The sequence below is a fragment of the Anabrus simplex genome, chromosome 6 (genome assembly GCF_040414725.1).
Source record: "Anabrus simplex isolate iqAnaSimp1 chromosome 6, ASM4041472v1, whole genome shotgun sequence".
Classification (NCBI taxonomy): Eukaryota; Metazoa; Arthropoda; class Insecta; order Orthoptera; family Tettigoniidae; genus Anabrus; species Anabrus simplex.
In genome coordinates, this window is record NC_090270.1 from 183,499,524 (window position 1) to 183,522,250 (window position 22,727).

The window sequence follows — 22,727 nt, forward strand, 5'->3', positions numbered from 1 at the left end:
TGATGCGTTCTTCCTTGCTCTTGCACCTGAGGAGGTGGAGGAGCGGGGGATATAGGTGTGTCAAGAATTTCCTTGCTGTCACCTATAGCTTCAACTGAGGAGGAATAAGTTGTAGGGCTATATGTAGGTGGAGAAATTGAGAAGGATCAAGAAAAAAGAATTGGAATTTCTCCACCTACATATAGCCCTACAACTTATTCCTCCTCAGTTGAAGCTATAGGTGACAGCAAGGAAATTCTTGACACACCTATATCCCCCGCTCCTCCACCTCCTCAGGTGCAAGAGCAAGGAAGAACGCATCATCAATATTACACCCGGCGCAAAACTGTGAAAGAATGACAGGAGTTACTGTTCCAAAGGAAAGCAGGCTTAATAAGATTTGACAACTAGGAATTAGTAGTTATATTTTCATCTATGTTAATAATAAGAGCCGCACTGTGATATCAGGATTTCTTCATTTCGATAATTACTTATAAATTGTATAATTTATAATTTATAAATTGATCTTTTTTCATGAATTATTAAGAAAAGAATATTTATTAGGACAATTTCTCTATGGAATATTGTACAAGTGTTTCCTTGACGACTGCTTTCTATTGTAGAAATAATTTATATATTTTCTCTCGAGTTATTTGTTTGTTTTCATCTTGTCAATCTTATGTTAATTTTAAGGTCACTTCCTCTAAAGCATTACTTTGTCAATTTTATATATTTTTCATCTAAACAGTGTTATGTGGCTGAAGATGTTGATAATATACGAAACATGTACCACTTTTGACCATTAAAAATTGCCTTAAGCAATCATTGTATCGACTAGGTGGAAAATAAATAAATACTTAATTGTGAATCTATTGAAGTGCGATACGGACCATGAAGCTGATTTTATGTAATAGTACATATTTGGTGAGCAGTGCGCTCAGTAGTGAGTAACAGTGCTACAAAATTTTGTGCATTGTAGTAGGCTAAGTCATGGTTTGTCTTTTGCTTATGTTTAATGTGAAATTTTTATATTGTGACTGCTGTTAGTGAATTTACACAAGTTATAATGGCATCCACTGATCAGATAATTTCATGGCTGGGTGAAACATTGGAGGAAGTGGACTTGAACACCGAAAGTGATCCTAACTCTGACACAGTGCGTCTGCAAGTTCTGAGGAAGAAGAGGCATTTTCGTTGATTGAAGACTGTATTCCATTCGTTTTAGAAAAGGATGGAATGACCAAGTGGGGCCTCCATTCTCCTGCTACAAATGTTCAAACCTGAAAACAGTGTTTCAGGAAAGATGCTGAAAGGAACAAAAGTGATGACTGACTGTGGAAAATGTTTGTTTCCTGTTATGCTGCGTTATATATTTGCATTATTCAGTTCATACTGAGCATACTCATCCTATCTCAAACTGAACTTCCTCTCTCTCCAGGCTCTGCAGAATTAGGGTCTTATTCTTTTGGGCAATCACTGAGTAAAGCTGTATCAAAGCTTAAAGCAGCACTACCAAACAGTCCTTGTAAAAAAGGTAGGTGCAATAAGAAAACTGTTCAAAGACATTATTCCGAGTACTGGCTTACCAGAAAAAATTAAGGGACCTGATGCTGTAAGTGAAGAAACTAAAATCTTTTATTAGAATTTTACTGTCAAGATGCTGTAAGCATGTTGTCACCTGACTGTAAGAATGCAAAGTCAATTAAAAATCCAGCTCACACAAAAGCGATATTTGATAATGTCAGTCTTTGAAGCCTTTATTTTAACTCAGGCAGAGTAGGCCTATCCAATGATAAATTTGCACAAGTCAATATTTTATGATTTACATCCCTACAATGTCCTTTTATATTCTGAAACTCCACACTATGTGTGTATGTATCATGCTAATTTTACTTTTATAGTGCAAACTATATTAAATTCAGTGCCTGGATTTCCATTTACATCTGAGGAATGCTTGGAAGCTCTGTGTTGTGACATAAAAAGTGCAAAATGTATGAAAGATTTATGTTCAGAATGTAAAACTGTGTATGATTTGGTACTAAATAACTCAGAATCACAATCTGTTGCTTGGTCACAATGGTCTGTAATTGATGGCAGAACAAAACTGACACAAGATAATAGAACTACAAGTGCAGCTGAATTACTTCACAGAAAACGAACAATTTAAGACCCATTGTTGTGTGAAAAATGGCCAAGAAGAGCACTTTCAAAAGACAAAAGCTAATATTTCAAAAATGAAGTTGTGTTTTACAGGTGGACTTCATTGAAAATTTTTCTATCATCCAGCTAGACTAAATCCAGTCAGCGCACTGGTCCTATCAACAAGTGACCATTTTTAGAGACTGTGCCTGGACTAGTGATAAAATTACAGTTTATGCAGTAATAAGTGACTGTTTTAAGCATGATAAATATGCTGTGTATGCTTTTATGAAGAAAATATTGAATGATATTATAGCTATCAATACAGGTATTAAGAAAGTAAAGATTTTCAGTGAGGGAGCTGCAACTCAATTTAAAAATAAATATACATGGGCTAACCTTACCTTCATGAAGGAAAAATTCTTCATAGATTTTAAATGGGATTTCCTTGCTACAAGCCATGGCAAGGGTGCGGTTGATGGTATTGGAGGACGCATCAATCGCAAACTGTGGGTGGATATGAAAGCAAGGTAGGAGGCCATAAATTCAGCAGAAGATTGCTAGACCCATTTGCACACACACACATTAAAGGAGTGAAACTAAATTAATTCATAAAATTCCTGGTAGTAGGTGGCACAATATACTTCCCATTCCCCAGCTCCAGTCTCTGCATCATTTTTCAACTTTTCAAAAATCGAGTCCTTCGTCTTGTTGTTGGGCTCACAGCTAAGTCAGAACTACAAAAAATATGCCCCTCAAAGGAAGCAAAAAGCAAACTTTCATATTCTGATGTGAATTCAGAGTCAAGTGAGGATGAAATCTTGAATCCAGAAAATGTTTTTCAGAAAACGATGCCTGCTACAGTAAATAACTTGAGAAATGGAACATCTGTGCTGGTTGAGTTATTTACTGAGAGCAGGAAGAAAACCACATGTACCAAGAAATGTAAGTATGTTGGTATCTGTCAAAGTGAAATTGATGACGATGAGAAAATAAAAGTGACTTTCTTGAAGTCTGTCAAGACGAATTACTGAAAGTTATTTAAACTTGTAGATGAATACGTAGCATATGTTACAGTAGAACAGATAAAAGGCATACTCGCACAGCCATCACAAATGCTGGGAATTGCATCTATTATTACGAATTCAAAAATAATGTGGATGTAAGCGAGAAGGCTTGGTGTGTTAGGTAGTTATAGGTCTATGTAAATTTTAATTTATTTTCAATCAATTCATTGGCTATAATGTAACTAGCATAAGGTAAAGTATGCCAATAACTTTTATGAGGTTTTCATACCACAATTTTCATTAAATGTAGTAATTTTTCTAATTCGAGTTTTGATCCAAATTGAAAAAAAAAAAATCTATTTCTTTAACATAATACAGTGTGTTTTTGCAGAAAATGTATGAAGTATAAAGAAGTTCATGTATTAAATCATGATGGACCATATATAATGCACCAACTCTATTAAGCGTCACACCTATCACAAATGTTTAAACACGTATTAAATTACACTTTAAATTTAATTTATCGGAAATAAGGTAGCCTACAAGTTAGCTAAAATGCTTTAAGTTCATGATGAAGAAAAATTAGATTTAATTTCACTAAAATCACAGAATTTTAATGTTATCATTGTATGAGTGAAAGATTCATGTTTGTATTTGTACACATCACAGCCCATTGCATAGATTCAGTAGTTATTCTCTCCATGTTTAAAAACATATTTTTGTCAAAATTTATACAGGAGATTTAAGTGACTGTTGTACATTTAGCCATATGAATTAAATGTGAAAATATATTTTAGAAATATGTTTTTTGTAGTTTCAAAGAGTAAACTTTGTAGTCCATATGTCACACCCGTTACCATGGAATGCCCCTGACATAATCAACAATTAAAAGGTCACATATCAGCTATTATGTTTATTGTGGTTCTAGCCGTTCTGAAGAGTCTTGGTAGTGTTATAGTACCTATTTAGTATTATTTCATTACCGTATTATAAGGGTCTACTTTCTACTCTTCTATTCAATATATAAACCACTAAAATAGAATGAATATATATAATCAATTTCCTGGATAAAATGTAAAATCCTGACAAAAATATGGTTGATGAGAACTGCCAGTGAAACAGAAACCATAACTTCAGCTTTACTCTCTGTAACAGAGGCAGTGGCATAACATTAGAGCCTGCAAGGTCTGCAATGCAGGTGGGCCTGCGGCTTAAGGGAGCCCGCATACTTCCCCGCAAAAATAAATAAAATATTTACCCACATGCCATTCTGAAGGGGATAGATTATATACAATGATGCCTTTGTAGAATGGGTTGAAAATTATTGTTTTTACAATTATCAAGCAGATATCAGGTGAATGCATCTAGCTGCAATTGTTGTTGTTATTATTATTAATATTATTATTATGTTGATTCTAGCACAGCCATCTCTCGTAACGAGTGGCACGCTATCCCACAAAATGCACTGAAAAAAGTACTGTAATCTAATCACCATGACAACCTCTGGACGTGACTTAACAGAGCTATTAGTAGTAGTTAACTCAATCATAGCTACAAGTGTCCCAGACTTATGCACTGTGTTTTACCAGTAACTGCTTCTTCTGCCAAATGATAATTTTCGAACTAGAACTTATAAATAATAAATGTTTTATTGCGCACAAATGTGCATGGAAAAAAATCTTATGAGCAGTCGTCTGTACAGAATTTTGTTAAGGATTCTATTCTCAGTTTACACTTAAGTACGTGATAGCGTTCACAAAGTTCGCCGCATCTTTTGCACCTGCAGTCCGGACTTGGCTCATGAAAGCTCGCTTTAATACACAGGCGTTTGTGAAACCCATGGACTGAGAGTCTGGTCACAACGTGTCTCAACTCATAGCCTCCCTGAGTCCAGTTGCAGTTGATCATCGCATCATACTGGTAAAAGTCCCACCATATGCTGTCTCCCTTTTGTTGAAGCTCTTGTAGGAGTTCCTTATATGCTGGGGTGGCCGGGAGCAGTAATTTCAAACGCAGCTCTTCCACAAAGAATAATTCCTCAACAGTTGGTATATGATGCGTGATGGAGTATACTTTGACAGGCAAAGTACTTTCTTTAAATAGAATGCTTTCACCTTCTCTATACTATGTAGTTGCCTCTTTCCAAGATATATCCATATATTTTCTAATCCATAGGTGGCTACAGGACTAACCTTAACCCGATGGCAACGCTGGGTTACATTTGTCTGTTTTATTTGTTGGCTATTTAACAATTCACTTTTCATGAAACCATTGTCAGAATTGTACATTATAGGGACCTGTTTTGTTAATTCTGAATGTTTTTTTGTCAGTTACTCAAGTGGTTTATGTGCAGTAACATCACAAAGTTAGAGTGAGAAAAAGAAATGTCAAATCAAGAGGACCACAATTTCATGAACAGGTATATTTACATTCCAGCAAGGAATTCTTCCTTTCTGGTTATTGCTATTTTCTTTCGAAAGTTGTAGCATTACGTTAGTATAAATGAAAAATATGCTGGCTCCTATAAAGTGAAGATATATATAAGGATTTATGATGCTGTTGCCATATGGCAACGCTGGGCCATAATGGGTATTTCAATTTTTTATCTGTTCCTAGCATTGCCATAGCAGTCCGTATACTACTGTTTGCGCACAATAACTGACTCTAAAAGAAGCTCTTGACTACTTGGAAGAAATACTGTCCGATGATGAAGAACCTCAAGCGTTGTTTATCGAGCCTCCTGACGTTGAAAGTGGTGCTTTGAGTGGTGAAGATGATCAGATGTAAGGCTAAAGAATGAAATTGTTTCAAAATCAGTGCGCAGAAATCGCTTTCAACAGATACTGCAGTTTCTTCATTCTGAAGACAGCCATAAATCAGGAAATGACAATGACAAAATGTGGAAACTTCGACCCATCACAGACCATTTGAAGTGCAATATGCTCAAACATTTTCACCCTGAACAGCACCTTTCCTACGATGAGAGCATGATAGCATACTTTGGTCGTCACGGTTGCAAACAATTTATAAAAGGTAAACCATTACGCTTCGGGTACAAAGTTTGGTCACTATGTACTCCAGCAGGTTATCTGATAAATTTTGAAATTTATCAAGGTAGAAATCCTAGAGCAAATGAAGTTTATGAGGAGAGATTTGGGAAGTCTACAGCTCCACTGTTGAGTATGATTGATGATGTTCACTTTGATGTACAGCAGCTACCATTCTCATTTTATTTTGACAATGTATTTACCGGCCTTCCGTTGCTAGCCTATTTGAAATCTCGAAGTTATTCGGGCACAGGTACTATTCGCGACAACAGAATTCCCAAAAACTGTCCACTTGAGAACCAACCGACCCTAAAAATGAAGTCTCAAGGATATTGCACTTCAGTGAAAATGGAAGTAACTGACATACGTGTGACTCAATGGGTCGATAATTCAGTTGTGAGTGCTGCATCTACCACATTCGGAATGAATCCCACTTCTAGAGTGCAACGCTATTCCAAGGAACGAAGAAAGAAAATAGGTGTTAACAGGCCAAATGTAATTGGCAAATATAATAAGCACATGGATGGTGCTGATCACAAGGACCAGAATGTGTCTCTGTATCGCATTGGGAACCGAGGCAAGAAGTGGTGGAGTGGTATCTTCACTTGGTTGAGCGACGTATGTGTGCACAACGCGTGGCAGTTGCATAGAGTAGCTCATCTGAGTATGCCACAACTAGAATTTAGGCGTCAAATTGCAGTTTACTATTGCAACCACTTTGATGAAGGCCCTAGAGACCCAGGACCTACTCGTAAACGGAAATCTGACATAACACCTCGGGAATACCTACGCTACGATGGACTAAACCATTGGCCGATTCCCATTGACAAGAAGAGGAGATGCGCCGCTGACAACTGCTCCACAATCGGTCGCACTGCTTGCAAGAAATGTGATGTAGGGCTTTGCATCAAATGCTTCGTGAAATACCACATCACGGAATGAAAGGAGTAGTAGAAACTATAGTATGGCCGCAGACATAGTAAACTATCCCTTTAGAAAAAGAACAGAATTGTGACCTTAATAGCATGTTACCATTACATCGATAGAATAAGTCAAACAGTGATCTATTCATTATTGGAAGGCCCAAAAGCCTTAACAAATTAACTGATAATGCCTTAAATTAATCGATTTACCCTTCAAGTTACTACAAAAATAAACACAACATTGTACAAAACATTTCTTCTTGTCTTTCTTTCTTTTCCTCAATATTTCCCAGTATGACCCAGCGTTGCCATATGGCAACACCCTCCTGCGAGAATATCTTATATCTGAAAATAATTTTATTGTTATTTTCATATTCATTTAGGACCACTGAGACCAATTATGACAGAGTTACTCATTAATTAAAAAATTATAATTCTGGGACATACTGGGTTAAGATGAAATAGCTCGATGGCACATGAAAGTGAGAGATGGCTCAAAGATCTGATGTCGTTAATGGATTTTATGGCAGCATTTAGTCGGTCTTTTACATGTAAAGAGAACACGTTCCTCGGTGTTTGAAAAGTGACTCCTAGGTACTTAAAATTTGTGACTGACTTTAGTTGCTGGTCATTGATTAAGAATCTTCCCCGTTTTCCTCTTTTTCTGAAGGTCAGAGAGACAGTCTTATTTTCATTTAACCTCAGCTGGTTCTCTTCTGCCCATTTCGTAACTTTATTAAAAGTAGTCTGCAAATCTAACTGAAAAATTGACGTCAGAACCATGTCATCTGCATACATGAGAATATTGGCATTTTCTGAATCTATTCTTTGTACGATGTCAGCTGTGGTGGCTGTTGTAACCAAGGTTGAAGTTTACAAATCACAACTTTTATTGCTTCACGTTATGATATTTACATAAATAACAGAAATTTATTTTGAAGCAAAAAGGAATATTGAATCTTGAGAAAAGTCTGTCTTTATACAATATGTACAGGTTTACAGTCTTTATATACACTCCTATCTTGAAAAGATAGTCTTTGTGAATTGACACGTTGATAGTCGAGAACTATCTGGCACACTAACATGAATGTCTTTGAGAGTCCTTGTTTGTTGAAGTGCCTGAATTCCTAAAAAGCAAGTTCAATTGATTGAAGAAATTCCACCTAGCGAAACTAAGGGAGCTTGCATAACTTAGGGAATGAAATTGGCTTGTGAAAGAATTACGGAACATAGGCAGCGGAAACAGGTAAGGGAGCGGTGACCAGAGGTGAAACCTCGTACTGCCAGAAATTCAGTCCACCTGGTCGAAGCACATTTTCAAGAGGAGTAGCCTCCGTGCTCGACGTAGGGTGTATTCTGGAGCTGGACACCGGGGCGAGTGGGCAAGTGAGCAGTCAGGGAGCTCCTATTTATAGTACACTCGATGGTCAGGCACGCGCACTGAGGGCTGCGCGTCGAAGCTAGCAGAATGATACACAGGCGCGCGTGCAGCTGGCTGGCTGAGCGAGAAAGGGAGCGCCGGACATACAACACCCTCCCCTCCTAAATACGCCGGTACGGCGTGAAACGGCGGCGGCGCTGGCGGCGACTGCGATGCTGGGGCGGAGCTGCTGAAGTAGCTGTTGTATTGTCCGGAGCTGGAACTGGGCGGAGTGGCGCTGTCTCGTCCTGAAAGGAACCCATTGTTATTAAATGATCTAAAGCGCGTTCAGCAATAGATTTATCAGGTTGAGCAATAGCATCAATAGCTGGACAGGGGCGGTAGCGCAGACGTATCTGATCTTGATGGCGGCAGATACGTTTCTCCGTAGTCTGTATCTCGTATAGACGATGACCCAAAGATCTGCAGATGACTCCAGGTATCCAGAGTGGGTTGGATTTGAATGTCCTGGTGTAGACCTTGTCGTTGAGGGAGAACTTCGTTGGTGATGTCTTATGCTGGGTCGGAAGAGGCTGTAACAGAGAAAGTAAAGTTCTGTGAGGTCGTCCATGGAGCTTCTGTGCAGGAGTGATATTATCAGCGCCGGGTAGAGTTCTGTAGTTGTTTAAGAGTTGGAGCAAGGCTTGGTCTTTAGTTAAGCCTGAAGAGACAGCTTTCTTCATACTTCTTTTAAATGTTTGCACGAAGCGTTCAGCTTCACCATTAGATTGAGGGTGAAAAGGTGGTGCTAGGATATGACGAATGCCATTATGTGTACAAAAGTTCTGAAAAGCAGTAGCTGTAAATTGAGGTCCGTTGTCTGAAATGAGTACTTGTGGTAAACCTTCTGTAGTAAAGATTTTCTGGAGAGCACGAATGGTAGCTTCGGTTGTAGTAGTCGAATGCATATCCACGACATATGGAAAGTTTGACAGTGAATCGATGACTATTAACCACATGGAATTGAGGAAAGGACCTGCGAAATCGATGTGAACTCGTTCCCATGGAGTAGTAGCAGGAGGCCATGAAGCAAGGTCAGAAGACGGGGCGTTCTGATTCGTTTGACATTGCTCACAATGACGTATTAGCTTTTCGATGGCGGCATCAATACCGGGCCAGTAGCAGTGTTGACGGGCGAGTTGCTTTGTTCTGGAGATACCCCAATGGCTTTGGTGTAATAATCCGAGAACTTGTTTCTGTAGGCTAAGTGGGATAACCACTCGGAAGATGGTGCCTGCTTCTAGTAATACAACTCCGGCACGAGTCGTGAGACGATGCTGCATACGATGATAAGGTGCCAGGTGGGCAGGAAGTGTGCTCTGAAGAGGCCAACCGTTGCGGATGTAAGTACGTACAGTAGCAAGTGTACTGTCCTTATCCGTAGCTTTAGCTATGCAGGTAGCATCAATAGGAAAACTGGATACAGTATCTTCAAGTTCTATGTCCAACTGAAGACATTCAGTTTCTTGAGAATCGAAGGCAGTATCAGGACCAACGGGTAAGCGGGAGAGGGCATCAGCATTACAATGCTGGGATGTGGCTCGATATACAATCTGATAGGAATAATCAGAAAGGAACATGGACCATCTTTGAAGCTTTCTGAGGGAATTCTCTGGGATCTTATTACCAGGATGGAATAAGTGTACGAGAGGCTTATGATCGGTAATGATCAGGAAATGGTTGCCATAGAGATATTCATTGAAACGGCGAATACCAAAGATGATGGCTAAAGCTTCTTTCTCTATCTGTGAGTATCGACGTTGATGGTCATTAAGTGTTTTCGAAGCGAAGGCGATGGGGCGTTCTTGTCCATAACGATCCTTCTGGGAGAGAACGGCACCGACACCGTAGTCTGAAGCGTCAGTAGCTAGCGTGATGATCTTGTCAGGCTGAAAATGAGTGAGTTGTATAGCTTGAATTAAGGCGTTGTTGATTGTTTTCCATGCCTGTTGGCATTGCGGAGTCCACTGAAACTTAACACCTTTTTTACGTAGAGCGTTTAATGGAGCTGCCACTGTAGCGAAGCGTGGAATGAACTTATTATAATAGTTCGCTTTGCCTAGGAAGGACTGAAGCTGCTTGAGGTTCTGAGGTGCTGGCATGTTTACTATTGCTGAGACATTCTGTGTACTAGGACGAATTCCATTCTTATCAAGTATATGTCCGAGGTAGTGAATTTGAGGCTGAAAGAAGGTACATTTAGCGAGATTCGCTCGTAAGCCATTGTCTTTCAATTTCTGGCGAAGGAGGCGTAGATTGGTGAGATGTTCCTGACGATCTTTTCCAGTCACAATAATATCATCCAGGTAGTTAGCACAACCGGGAATGGAGGCGGTGAGTTGAGCCAAATAGCGCTGAAAAATAGCTGCTGAGGATGAAACACCGAATGGGAGCCGCTGGAGCTGGAGCAGTCCGAGAGGAGTGTTGAGTGTGAGAAATTTCTTAGATTCTTCGTCTAAAAGTAGCTGGAGATATGCTTCTTTAAGATCAACTCGAGAGAAGAATTGTCCACCAGAGAGACGACGGAATAAGTCTTCTGGACGTGGAATAGGAAAGATATCTGTGTCGAGTTGTGCGTTGACTGTAGATCGAAAATCGCCACAAAGTCGAACATTACCATCAGGTTTCTTGATTATCACGAGTGGAGTAGCCCATTGACTAGAAGTAACTGGTACAACAATTCCAGTTTGTATCCATCTTTCTAATTCTTTCGTGACCTGGTCTTGAAGTGCTAGGGGTACTGGACGTGATTTGAGGAAGCGAGGCTTAGCTCCGGATTTCAGCTGTATGTGAGCTGTATAGTCTTTGGCTGTTCCGAGCTGAGAGTCGAAGACTTCAGGAAACTGCGCTAGGAGAGCGGTAACGTCAGAAGTAGGATGCAATGTAGATACGACGTTAATGTTGTCATGTATCTGGAAACCAAATAAGTTAAATAGATCCATACCCATAATGTTTGATGCAGTGTAGTTGTTAACTACGAGAAGAGGAATGGCCTTCTGAATTCCTTTATAACTAGCCTGAAGTTTGATTTGACCTTTGATGTCAATTTTCTTCTTGTTAAATGTCACTAGCTGGATGTCAGCTGGAGAGCATGAAGGTGAACCTAAGTCGTGGTAGGTAGTCAGGTTAATAATAGAGACAGGTGATCCAGTATCTAATTGAAAATCGACAGATCGATCAGAGAATGAGAGAGGAATGATGATTTTGTGAGAATCCTTTGTGGGAAGAATAAGATTGATCTGATCAACTTCCATGTCTTGGCGGGGCTGTATATGCTTCCGGCGCGCTGCAGTAGTCTTAGCAGGGCGGGGCGAACTTTGACAGACAGTCTGAATGTGTCCAAGTTTCTTACATCGTTCACAAGTAGCTTTGAAAAAACGACAGTCACGACGTTCATGATGCTTGAAACAACCTCGGCAGGAAGGCAGGAGTTTCGAGGTGCTTTTAGAATTGGGCTTCCGTGTAGCATTACGAGAGGGAACCGGGCGAGAATGCTTGGTGGAGAGCGCCTTATCCGTACGGTTCACTGTAGCAGAGGACTTGCGGGCCTGAGGCGAGACTTGTGCAACTTCGTGTGGAGAAGCTATGGCTGCGGCAGTCTTGGTAGTAAGCTCATAAACCGTAGCAATACGCTGGACGTCTTCTAAAGAAGGGTTACTCTGCTTGACAGCGTCAAAACGTATTTTGTCTTCAGGAGTATGTAAAATTATCATGTCCCGAATGAGAGAATCAGTGTAGGATGAACCACAACCGTCCTTGGAGCAGATGAACTGGCAGGGTTTAGCTAGACCACGCAATTCAGTTATCCATTCAGTATGTGTCTGATGGGGTTGCTTTCTGCTCTGAAAAAATTTATAGCGAGCAGCCACTATGTGAGGAGCTTTGGCATAGTGGTCCGTGAGACGGGCCAAGAGCTGCGTGAAGGGTACCTCAGATAAGTGTTCTTCCGGACTTAATTTACGTAGTAATTCACACGTAGCATTGCCAACCGAACTAAGAAATAGTGCGCGGCGGCGTTGATCATCTGTGACAGAATGGCAGATGAAATGCTGTTGTAAACGGGCTAAATAAACTGACCATTCTTCCTTAGCCGGATCAAAAGCAGAGAACGGAGGAATAGCTGATGGCTGTGTAGAGACAGAAATAGCTTGAATAGCCTGAAGTAATGCTGCCTGTTGTTGTTGCATAAACTGTTGTTGTTGCTGCTGTAAGGCTTGGAAGACCGTAGCGAGTTGTTCCGCAGTAGCCATTGCGAGATGCGTGCAAGAAAGAGTAAGGTAAGCTGTGTGTCAGAACTGGTTGGAGTGTCGTTGTTGTTTAGCACGTCGCCGTAGAGTTGACAACTGGGCCTGTTGAATTGTAGTGTCGTGGTTTACCTCGTTGCTATAGAGTTGGCGATTGGGGCTGATGACGTGTAGTTTGTTGCTTTTGACCTCGTCACCATAGAGTTGGCAACTGGTGTCGAAGAATTGTAGGTTGCTGTTTTTTTTTACCTCGTCGCCATAGAGTTGTGTTGTAACCAAGGTTGAAGTTTACAAATCACAACTTTTATTGCTTCACGTTATGATATTTACATAAATAACAGAAATTTATTTTGAAGCAAAAAGGAATATTGAATCTTGAGAAAAGTCTGTCTTTATACAATATGTACAGGTTTACAGTCTTTATATACACTCCTATCTTGAAAAGATAGTCTTTGTGAATTGACACGTTGATAGTCGAGAACTATCTGGCACACTAACATGAATGTCTTTGAGAGTCCTTGTTTGTTGAAGTGCCTGAATTCCTAAAAAGCAAGTTCAATTGATTGAAGAAATTCCACCTAGCGAAACTAAGGGAGCTTGCATAACTTAGGGAATGAAATTGGCTTGTGAAAGAATTACGGAACATAGGCAGCGGAAACAGGTAAGGGAGCGGTGACCAGAGGTGAAACCTCGTACTGCCAGAAATTCAGTCCACCTGGTCGAAGCACATTTTCAAGAGGAGTAGCCTCCGTGCTCGACGTAGGGTGTATTCTGGAGCTGGACACCGGGGCGAGTGGGCAAGTGAGCAGTCAGGGAGCTCCTATTTATAGTACACTCGATGGTCAGGCACGCGCACTGAGGGCTGCGCGTCGAAGCTAGCAGAATGATACACAGGCGCGCGTGCAGCTGGCTGGCTGAGCGAGAAAGGGAGCGCCGGACATACAACAGTGGCAATGAAAAGCAATGGGCTTAGGGGGTCGCTTTGAAGGACGCCAATGGTTTGAAGTATCGGATAAGACTTGGTGATGCCATCACTAATCTCTACCCAGTTATCTGTAAGGAGATTCTTGATGATTGGAAGTAGATAACAACTAGGCCCGATGATGTTTCGCAACTTCTCTAATACGATAACTCTATTGATCGTATCAAAAGCCTTAGAATAATCAATAAAGATTGCATGAAGTTTTCCCTTTGGAATTGCGAGAGCTTCATTAATATACTGTTGTAGACAATTGATTGCTTGAATGGTTGATCTTCTTCTGAAGCCAAACTGGGAATCTGGGAGCTTGTCTATTAATATTGTGAGGCGCTTACATACTGAGTCAGTGTCTTTAAGAGTGTGCATTCCAGAGCAATTCCTCTGTACGAATTAGGGTCTGCTGTATCACCTTTGCCCTTATACATCATTTTTATTGTGGACTTAGCCCAGCTGTCTGGTATCCTACCCTGTTGTAAACATTCATTCAATAACTGTCAGATGGATTCTTTCAACACTGTGAATATCCCTTTCAAATGTTCATTATAAATGTTATCTGGACCACATGCTTTCCCATTTTTTTAGGCGTTTAACAGTTTCTTATATTTCTTTAAGCGAAAATCTCTCTGAGTCATTCGGGATAACTGTTGGGTCAACATGAAAATTGATTGGCCGCGTGTCCCTCCTATAACTTATAAAGAACTAACTCACTCTTATAACTTATAAAGAACCAACTATGAAATGATACGACCCCAGACAGACTCGCTGAAATCAGCCTCCTGAGCATCAAATGTATAAGAGCAAAATCCACTGATGATAGTGAAACCAATACTTTGAAGAAAGCACATAGCATGGCTGTTTCATTACACTTTGATGCAAGTACAGTGAAGTTTTAATATTTTAACAGAAGCTAATGTTTTATTTCAATCCCTCAAAAAATACTTACATAAAATCTAAGATCAGTTTCATAAAGTTAGTCTTTTGCACATACTGCATTAAAAGTTTGCATTTAATATGAGTTTATATTTGTTGCAGTTATATCTATGTTACTGATAGGTTGCATACAATTTCTTTGAGGGGGCTCAACTATCATTTCTGCAGGTGGACCAGTATCATATTTCACAAGTTGTTTTTTACATTGCACTGACACAGATAGTTCTGATGGCAACGATGGGACAGGAAAGGACTAAAAGTGGGAAGGAAGCGCCTGTGGCCTTAATTAAAGTACTCCGGGTGAGTTGGCCGTGCGGTTAGGGGCGCGCAGCTGTCAGCTTGCATCTGCGAGACAGTGGGTTCGAGCCCCACTGTCAGCAGCCCTGAAGATGGTTTTCCGTAGTTTCCCCATTTTCACACCAGGTGAAAAGGCCACGGCCGCTTCCTTCCCACTCCTAGGCCTTTCCTATCCCATCGTCACCATAAGACCTATCTGTGTCAGTGCAACGTAAAACAAATTGTTTTTTAAAAACATCAAGGTACAGTCCCAGCATTTGCCTGTTGTGAAAATGGGGAAACCATGGAAAACCATCTTCAGGCCTGCTGATATTGGGGTACGAACCCACTGTCTCCCGAATACTGGATACTGATCACACTTAAGTAGTGACTGTAGGTAGCTATCAAGTTCGGTAGTATCATATTCATTACACCTCTGAACAAAGAATAAGCTATGTCACTGTTTTCATCATTCCTACTGGGCCCAAGTACCCAGCAAGATTGGCTGACAGCCAATGGGTACAGCATTGAAAATGAACAATGAAATACCATAAGAGTAAATTGGAACATCTACCAACCAGCCTGACAACTATACTCTGGAGGTGTATATATAAACTTACAGCTGGTTAAAAAGCTGTGACAATAAGAAAAAATATAAACTTGCATCCTTGAAATTAGAAATGGAAAAAAAGTTATAAAGCTCAAATCTCGAAATAAGTCTTATGTAGAAGCACTAAAAAATTACGTTTAACATGCTTTTTAAAACTGGGTGGGTTTTATTTTATAGTGTTTTGAACGACCGTGTGTGTGTGTGTGTGTGTGTGTTCCTGAAGAATACCCCCCAAAACATGAAACTTTAGGATTGGTATGAAGGTTTCACTTAATTACAGCAGATGACAAAACCTACATTTCACCGAGACCAAATTAACTAAGGCTAATGTCATGAGCAATCATATTTAATAATAGAACAATAACGGTAATTCATAATTAGAGAAATTTTAACAAGTAGAATAAGCTACAGTTCTCAAGGAGGATTACCAAATTAAATGTAGGCCTACACATTTTACACATAAATTAAAATCAACCGTATGTTATACTCACACGTTCATTTAGCAAACTCACAGCACTCTCGGGATGAATTTCACAAAGCAATATTAACACAAGTGAGAAATACATGCACGGAAGCATATTGATTCAAATAAATCTCGAAATGTAAGGAAACTATCGAAATTACACGGCTGCTTTCACCTTCCTTCAAAAATATGGGCACACTGGCACAGCTCCCTGTTAGACTACAATATACTTTGTGTCACGAACCTACGACCCTGACACACTGTTTCTTCCTCACACCCTAACTCAGACCTGCATAGCCATGCCCGATCTGCCCCGAACTGGCAAACCTTACGTCAAGTTCGTGTTTATATTGCAACAGGTTGTAGGAATACAGTGCAGGCAATATTCAGAAGCAAATAGTTTATAGGACCGTCAGGATCTTTGTTTACATTGAGATATTTTTAAATAATAGAATACGTTTTTAGATATGTATTTAGACTCATATTTTCCCCTGTGTATTCACAATTTCTTTCCCGCTTTGGAACATCAAGAAGTACGATTGAACTTTCTCCGTATGAGTTGGCTATAGAAAAATAGAATATCGCAATGATATTATAAAGGCGGAATATTTAAAATATTTTTAGAAGTCGCATAATACTACTGCAAATTCATGTACCTAGTAATGTAGTAGAATGTAGCAATTAAACATAACCAATAGCTTTTTAATCTACAAAAATGTTTCAAAATTATCAACTGGCGTTAATTATTTGATCCAATTCCTGCCGAAAATTCCGTCCAAATCCTGTTTTTTTTACGGATGTACGCACCGTCACATCACTACTATTAACCGCATGAGATTAAACCATGCCTGTACTCCTGCTCACTTACGTTGAATGAATCTTTCAGACTCAGACATTTCCCCCGTGACCAAAAATTGGAACGATAAACCACTTACTTTTCCAATGCTCATTATTCTCTCCTCAGCGTGTAAAATTTATCGGGAGCCTCTTCAAGGTACAAGTCTCCAAATCTACGAGTGTCTCTTGCCTGGTACACAACCCTATTTTGTAGATTGCTGGCATTATCTCTTATTTCATGAATTAAGCTGAGATAATCCTTTAAACCCATCCCTTATATGTTGATCAGATCTTGTTGTTTGTAGATAGTTGCCGTGAAGTATCACACAGGCGTGAAGTATTTGTACACTGTATCTCTGTACTGGTAACCACTCCCCTTATACCTTACTCTTTGGCTAGGGGCAGTAGAATAAACACCCCACGGAATCCCCAATCCCGTGCCTTTAGTAAGAGGCCACTAAATGGGGCCCCAGGGGCTCTCAACTTGGGAGCGTAGCTTGGCGACCATGGTGGCCTTAGCTGAGTCATAGCATTGCTTCCACTTACTTGTCCCATCTATCCTATGTGACCTCCCGTGATCAACTCTTGTTTTGTTTTTTGTTTTTTTATTTTTTGTTTTTCCCGACCCTGATGCTTTTAGAGCATTCGAGGGCTGGGGGAGTCTTTCATTTTCACGCCCTTTGTGGCCCTTGTCTTTCTTTGGCCGATATCTTCATTTTTGAAGTGTCGTATCTCTTCCATTTTTTCACTCTGATTAGTGATATACACAGGATGGTTGCCTAGTTCCTCTTAAAACAATTATCATCCCCCTTATACCATGCCATATTAAACTAGTTCTTTCCTCATGATCTAATCCTTCTCATAATATCATGTCTATTATGTAAACGCAGCGGCTGGATAAAGCACAATGCAGAGTCAAAAATAACAAACAAACAAAACAGAGAACAACTGGCGTTTAATATAACTGATGTACCAGTATTTGTTAAAGAGTTTTAGGTTTACTTTAGAGTTATGGAATATTGAGACATTAATTCCATGAACTTATAGCATTATTCCTTTATGATCATATATATTACTGCGAATTTCTTACTTACTGGTTTACTATTCCTCAGAGGGTATGGAATGGACTCTTACCGAGTCTGTCGTTGTGCCTCAATCTCACCATCCCTGGTCCAATCCTGTTCTCTACCTACTCCAGCGGTATTAGTTTTGTGAGCCCTTGGAGTCTTTCATTTTCATGTTTTATGGTCCTTCCCTTGCCTTCATCATAGTATCAAACCTCCTTCTCTTATGATTAGAGTTAAAACAATAATCAGCAACACCCTGCTGTGGATGGGAGCAGTAGAATACATCTACGGTATCCCATGCCTGTCGTAATAGGGGCAACCCTCAGAATCTCTCAACTAAGGTCCATGGATTGCTATCACATATCCTCTAGCTAAGTATAGCATTGTATCCACTTGTGTCCGGCTCATCACCTCAGTCTTTCCTCCGTTCCCTTCCCTTCCCTCCCCTTCCAGACCTAACGGTATTAGGTTTACGAGGTATGGGGAGACGTTCATTTTAATGTCATTCACTGCCCTTCCTTTCTTTTGCTGATATCCTCATTCTTTGAAGGGCCAGACTTTGTCCATTGTTTATTCTAATTAGTGTTGACAGAGGATGGTGGTCCAGAAGTATTTCCTCTTAAAACAAGGATCACCATCACCACCTCATTTTTTTGTGTGTCACCTGACCATATGGCTCTACAGAAGTGGAAGTCTAGTTTCTAAATTTTTCAACTTGCTGACAAGAAATCCAACCCATGTCCTTTCAGATGAACTGAGCACACTTTTAGCGCCTTGGCTGGGTAGCCCCCCTAAGCTTATTGAACTTCCTTTTAGAAAAATAATCATCACCTCTTCCTCTCTCTACAATCTCCAGGGGATGGAAGCAGTAGAATAACATCCAAGGTATCCCCTGCCTGTCATGAGAGGCTACTAAAAGGGGGACCAGGGGTTCTCAACTGGGGAGTATGATTTTATGACATTTCCCCAGCTGCATCTGGCATTACTTCCACTTACTTGTACCAGGCTCCTCACTTTCATCTATCCTATCTGACCACCCTTGGTCAACTCCTGTTATTTTCTGAACTTGACAGCATTACATTCTTGAGGCCTGGGGAGGCTTTCATTTTGTGGCCCTCCTTCCCTCTCTTTTCCCAATACCTTCATATTTCAGAGTGTTAGACCTCTTCCATTCTTCTTCTGATTAGTGCTAATAGAGGATGGTTGCTTAGTTATACTTCCTTTTAAAACAAGAATCACTACCATCATCATCATCACCACCACCACCACCACCACCACCTCTTTCTAAAATGATTTAAAATTGATAGGATGGTGGCGACTTGTGGTTTGAAAGTCTTTATACCTGATAATTTACACAGAGCTAACTGAAATACACTTTAGTAAGTAAAATGACTAACTAAAAGCATACCTATTAATAAAGCCCATCCATCTTGCAAAATGAACACAAATGGGGAAAAATCATGCAGATTCATTTCACAACAGCAAAATGTTTGATTCCCTGTAGGTAGCGGCAGTCAAATACATCCACGGCATCCCCTGCCAGTCAAGAGATGGCTAGAAAGAGGACCATGGGCTCTGAACTTGGAAGCGTAAGGTGACGACTATAATACCCTTCCTGGCCCTTGTCTTTCTTTGCCCGATCCCTTCCATTTTTTTTTCTCTGATTAGTGTTATATAGAGGATAGTTGCCCAGTTGTACTTCCTCTTAAAACAATAATCACCACCACCACTCTCAACTTGGGAGTGTAATTTGGCAACTACATTTCCCCAGCTGAATCTGGCATTACTTCCACTTACTTGTGCCAGGCTCCTCACTTTCATTTTCCAATATCTGACCTTCCTAGGTCAACTCTTGTTCTTTTCCAACTGCAATGGAGTCTTTAATTTTCACACCCATCATTGTCCTTCTTTTTCTTTTGCCGGTACCTACATTCTTCACGAGGATCGGACCTCTTCCTTTTCCCTTCTGATTAGTGTTAAAAGAGAATGGCTGCCCATTTACACTTCATCTTTAAACAATAATCATCAACACTCGCCTTTTCTCTTCTGATAAGTGTTAAGAAAAGATGGTTGGCCAGTTGTACTTCCTCTTGAAACAATAATCACCACCACCATCAGCAGAAAAATGTTTGGAATTGCTTTCGTTCAACATCTCCAAGTGAAAGGCTACATTCATTACCCCGAGCTCTCAAGCATAATGAGGGCTGCTATACCCTGACAGCTTACAGGAAAGCAAAGAGATGGTAGCATGAGTGCTGCTACCTCTTGACAGCTAACAAAAATGACAAATTTAAAAATGGTAACACTTTAGTACTCTCATGCCAAAGACATAATCTTAATTACTGTGCTGTTTGTGTGCATGTTGATTTCATAAAAAATATGTGATGGTTCTTTGCAAATGGGTCGCTTAGGACAACGTGGAATCAACACTTTCTAGCCTTCCTGTTGGCCCAGTATTTCTTCATGCACAACGAATGGATCTGTTTTTGTTGCTCTGACCATTTATATTGTGTAGTCTTCTCTTCTTTCTCAAAACCCTGTATGTGAGTGATTTTCCAGATTTCATTCCGGTCAAGTAGGTTTGGTGATCCTAATGCCTTCAGGTCTTTTTCTGTAAGCTTGTACCAATTAGCCTTGTTCTTTAAGAATGTATGTATTTTGTGCATTTGTCTGTTTGGGTCCATTCTTTTTAAGTGTCCCATGAATTGAATTCTTCACATTTGCATTGCGTCTGTGATTTTGGGAATTTTTAAATATATTTCTGTGTTTTGCTTTGGATAATGTACACCATCTTTGGTTCTTGGCTCAATGATTTTTCACATTATTTTATGTTCTTTCACTTCTATTTGGTTTTTAGTGTTTTGTGTTGGAGATTGAGTGTCTCTCAAACATAGAGTGCTTCAGGTTTGATTACAGTTGTATAATGTTAGATTTTGCAGTTCCAGGAGAGGCTCTTTTTGTTGTATATATTTTTTGTTAACTGAAAAGCAATCTCCATTTTCTGGAGTCTCAATTCAATAGATTTCTTTTCGTTACAGTTTACTGTAATCCATTCACCTAAATGCTTAAATTCATTTACTCTAAAGATTTTGTTATTGCCAATTAGAAGTTCATTTGATGCGATTCTGATGCCGATCATAAATTACGCTTTTTCAAACGAGATTTGTAATCCAATTTTTGCTACCTGTTCTTGTAGTAGTTCAAGTCGTTTTTGTGCATCAGAGATATTTTGGGCAACTAGTGCTATCTCATCAGCAAATGCCAAGTAGTCTAATTTTATGCCTTTCAGGTTGTAATGACAATTTTAAAGTAAAAAATCATCCACTGACCAGAATTCAAAATGTGATGACAAAGAATGAATGGGTGAATATGAATTTAAAACAATCAGTGGATCCGATCCACAATGCCCCACATTCCCAGAAACTATCGTAAAACAATAGTATTACTGACCAGGGGACTGCTTCTAAAACACAATCCTGAATCGATGATGCTTGTCATCTAAAGGGGTCCAAAATCCAGGTCATCGGCCGCTCATAATGGTACTTATTGCTAGTAAAGTAGAACCATCATATTTGTTATGTTGCGATACTAATAAAAAATAACATTGGCTCGTCGTATTCCACACATTATTGTACTATTCACAGGTAATGTAATATGCACATGTAATGCAGACCTATGATGTTTCTCAGATTGCAGCGCCACTTACATGCAACGCAAACCTATGGTGTTCCTCATATAGGTGTACTAATTACAGGGACTTGTACTATCCCATGATGTTTCTCACATAGTGGGTACTAATCATAGGCAACGCAGACCCACAGTGTCACTCATATAGTAGTACTAATCACAGGCAACGCCCAGACCTGTAGTGTTTCTCACATAATTGTACAAATTACAGGCAATGTAAGCCCATGGTGTTCTGCATGTGTTGGTACTGATCACGCGTACTGTAAACCCCATCCTGATTCACACTCTGTTATAAAAGTAGGACTATTAGTCAGTACCATATGGCTGATAAAGCAGGGATGACACAGTTTCTAAAAAGTAACTATGATCGGTGGAAAACGGTAAATAAAAATGTAAACAGACTCTGGGATGGGTTTAAAGAAATTGTTGAGGAATGCGAAAACAGGTTTGTACTTTTAAGGGTGGTAAGGAATGGTAAAAACCCACCTTATTATAATAGAGAAATAAAGAGACTAAGAAGGAGGTGCAGACTGGAAAGAAATAGCGTTAGAAATGGCTGTGGAAGTAAGGAGAAATTGAAGGAACTTACTAGAAAATTGAATCTAGCAAAGAAGGCAGCTAAGGATAACATGAGGGCAAACATAATTGGCAGTCATACAAATTTTAGTGAAAAATCTAAAGGAAAAGGCTAGGAAAACAACAGATAGGGTATCTGCCACCTGGGCGACTGCCCCAAATGCAGATCAGTATTGATTGATTGATTGATAATCACAAACCTATTGTGTACCTAACATTGTGGTTCTACTCGCAAGTACAGGCGACCCATTGTGTTCCCCATGTGATGGTACTAATTACAAGTAGTCTCATGGTTCTAATTCGATCATCCCCTGGTTGCCACTTTAAGTCGCCTCTTACGACAGGCAGGGGATACCATGGGTGTATTATTTGTCTGCATCCCCCATCTACAGGGGATGTGTGTTTGGTCTGTGAGAACTATTTTATTTTGCTCAAGTCTGCCGGCAAGCCGGTTGGGACCCCCCTATCCGCCACCTGGGAAGCGCCACGTGGGAGTATCTCCTCTCCCCCTGCTATGCCAGTGTAGTGGGTTCATGGAAGACA

The 22,727-nt window shown here is 39.9% G+C and overlaps 1 protein-coding gene across 1 annotated transcript in view; it reads right to left on the bottom strand.

Annotated features, from left to right (window-relative positions):
* Positions 1-16,320, bottom strand: part of LOC136875634 (glutaminyl-peptide cyclotransferase) — a 72,878-nt gene extending 56,558 nt beyond the window's left edge. Inside the window, exon 1 of the mRNA XM_067149175.2 lies at positions 16,046-16,320. Within this exon, the coding sequence (XP_067005276.2) occupies positions 16,046-16,132 (87 nt within the window). The 5' untranslated portion in view covers positions 16,133-16,320. The remainder of the gene's footprint in view (positions 1-16,045) is intronic.
* Between the last annotated feature and the right edge of the window lie 6,407 nt (positions 16,321-22,727).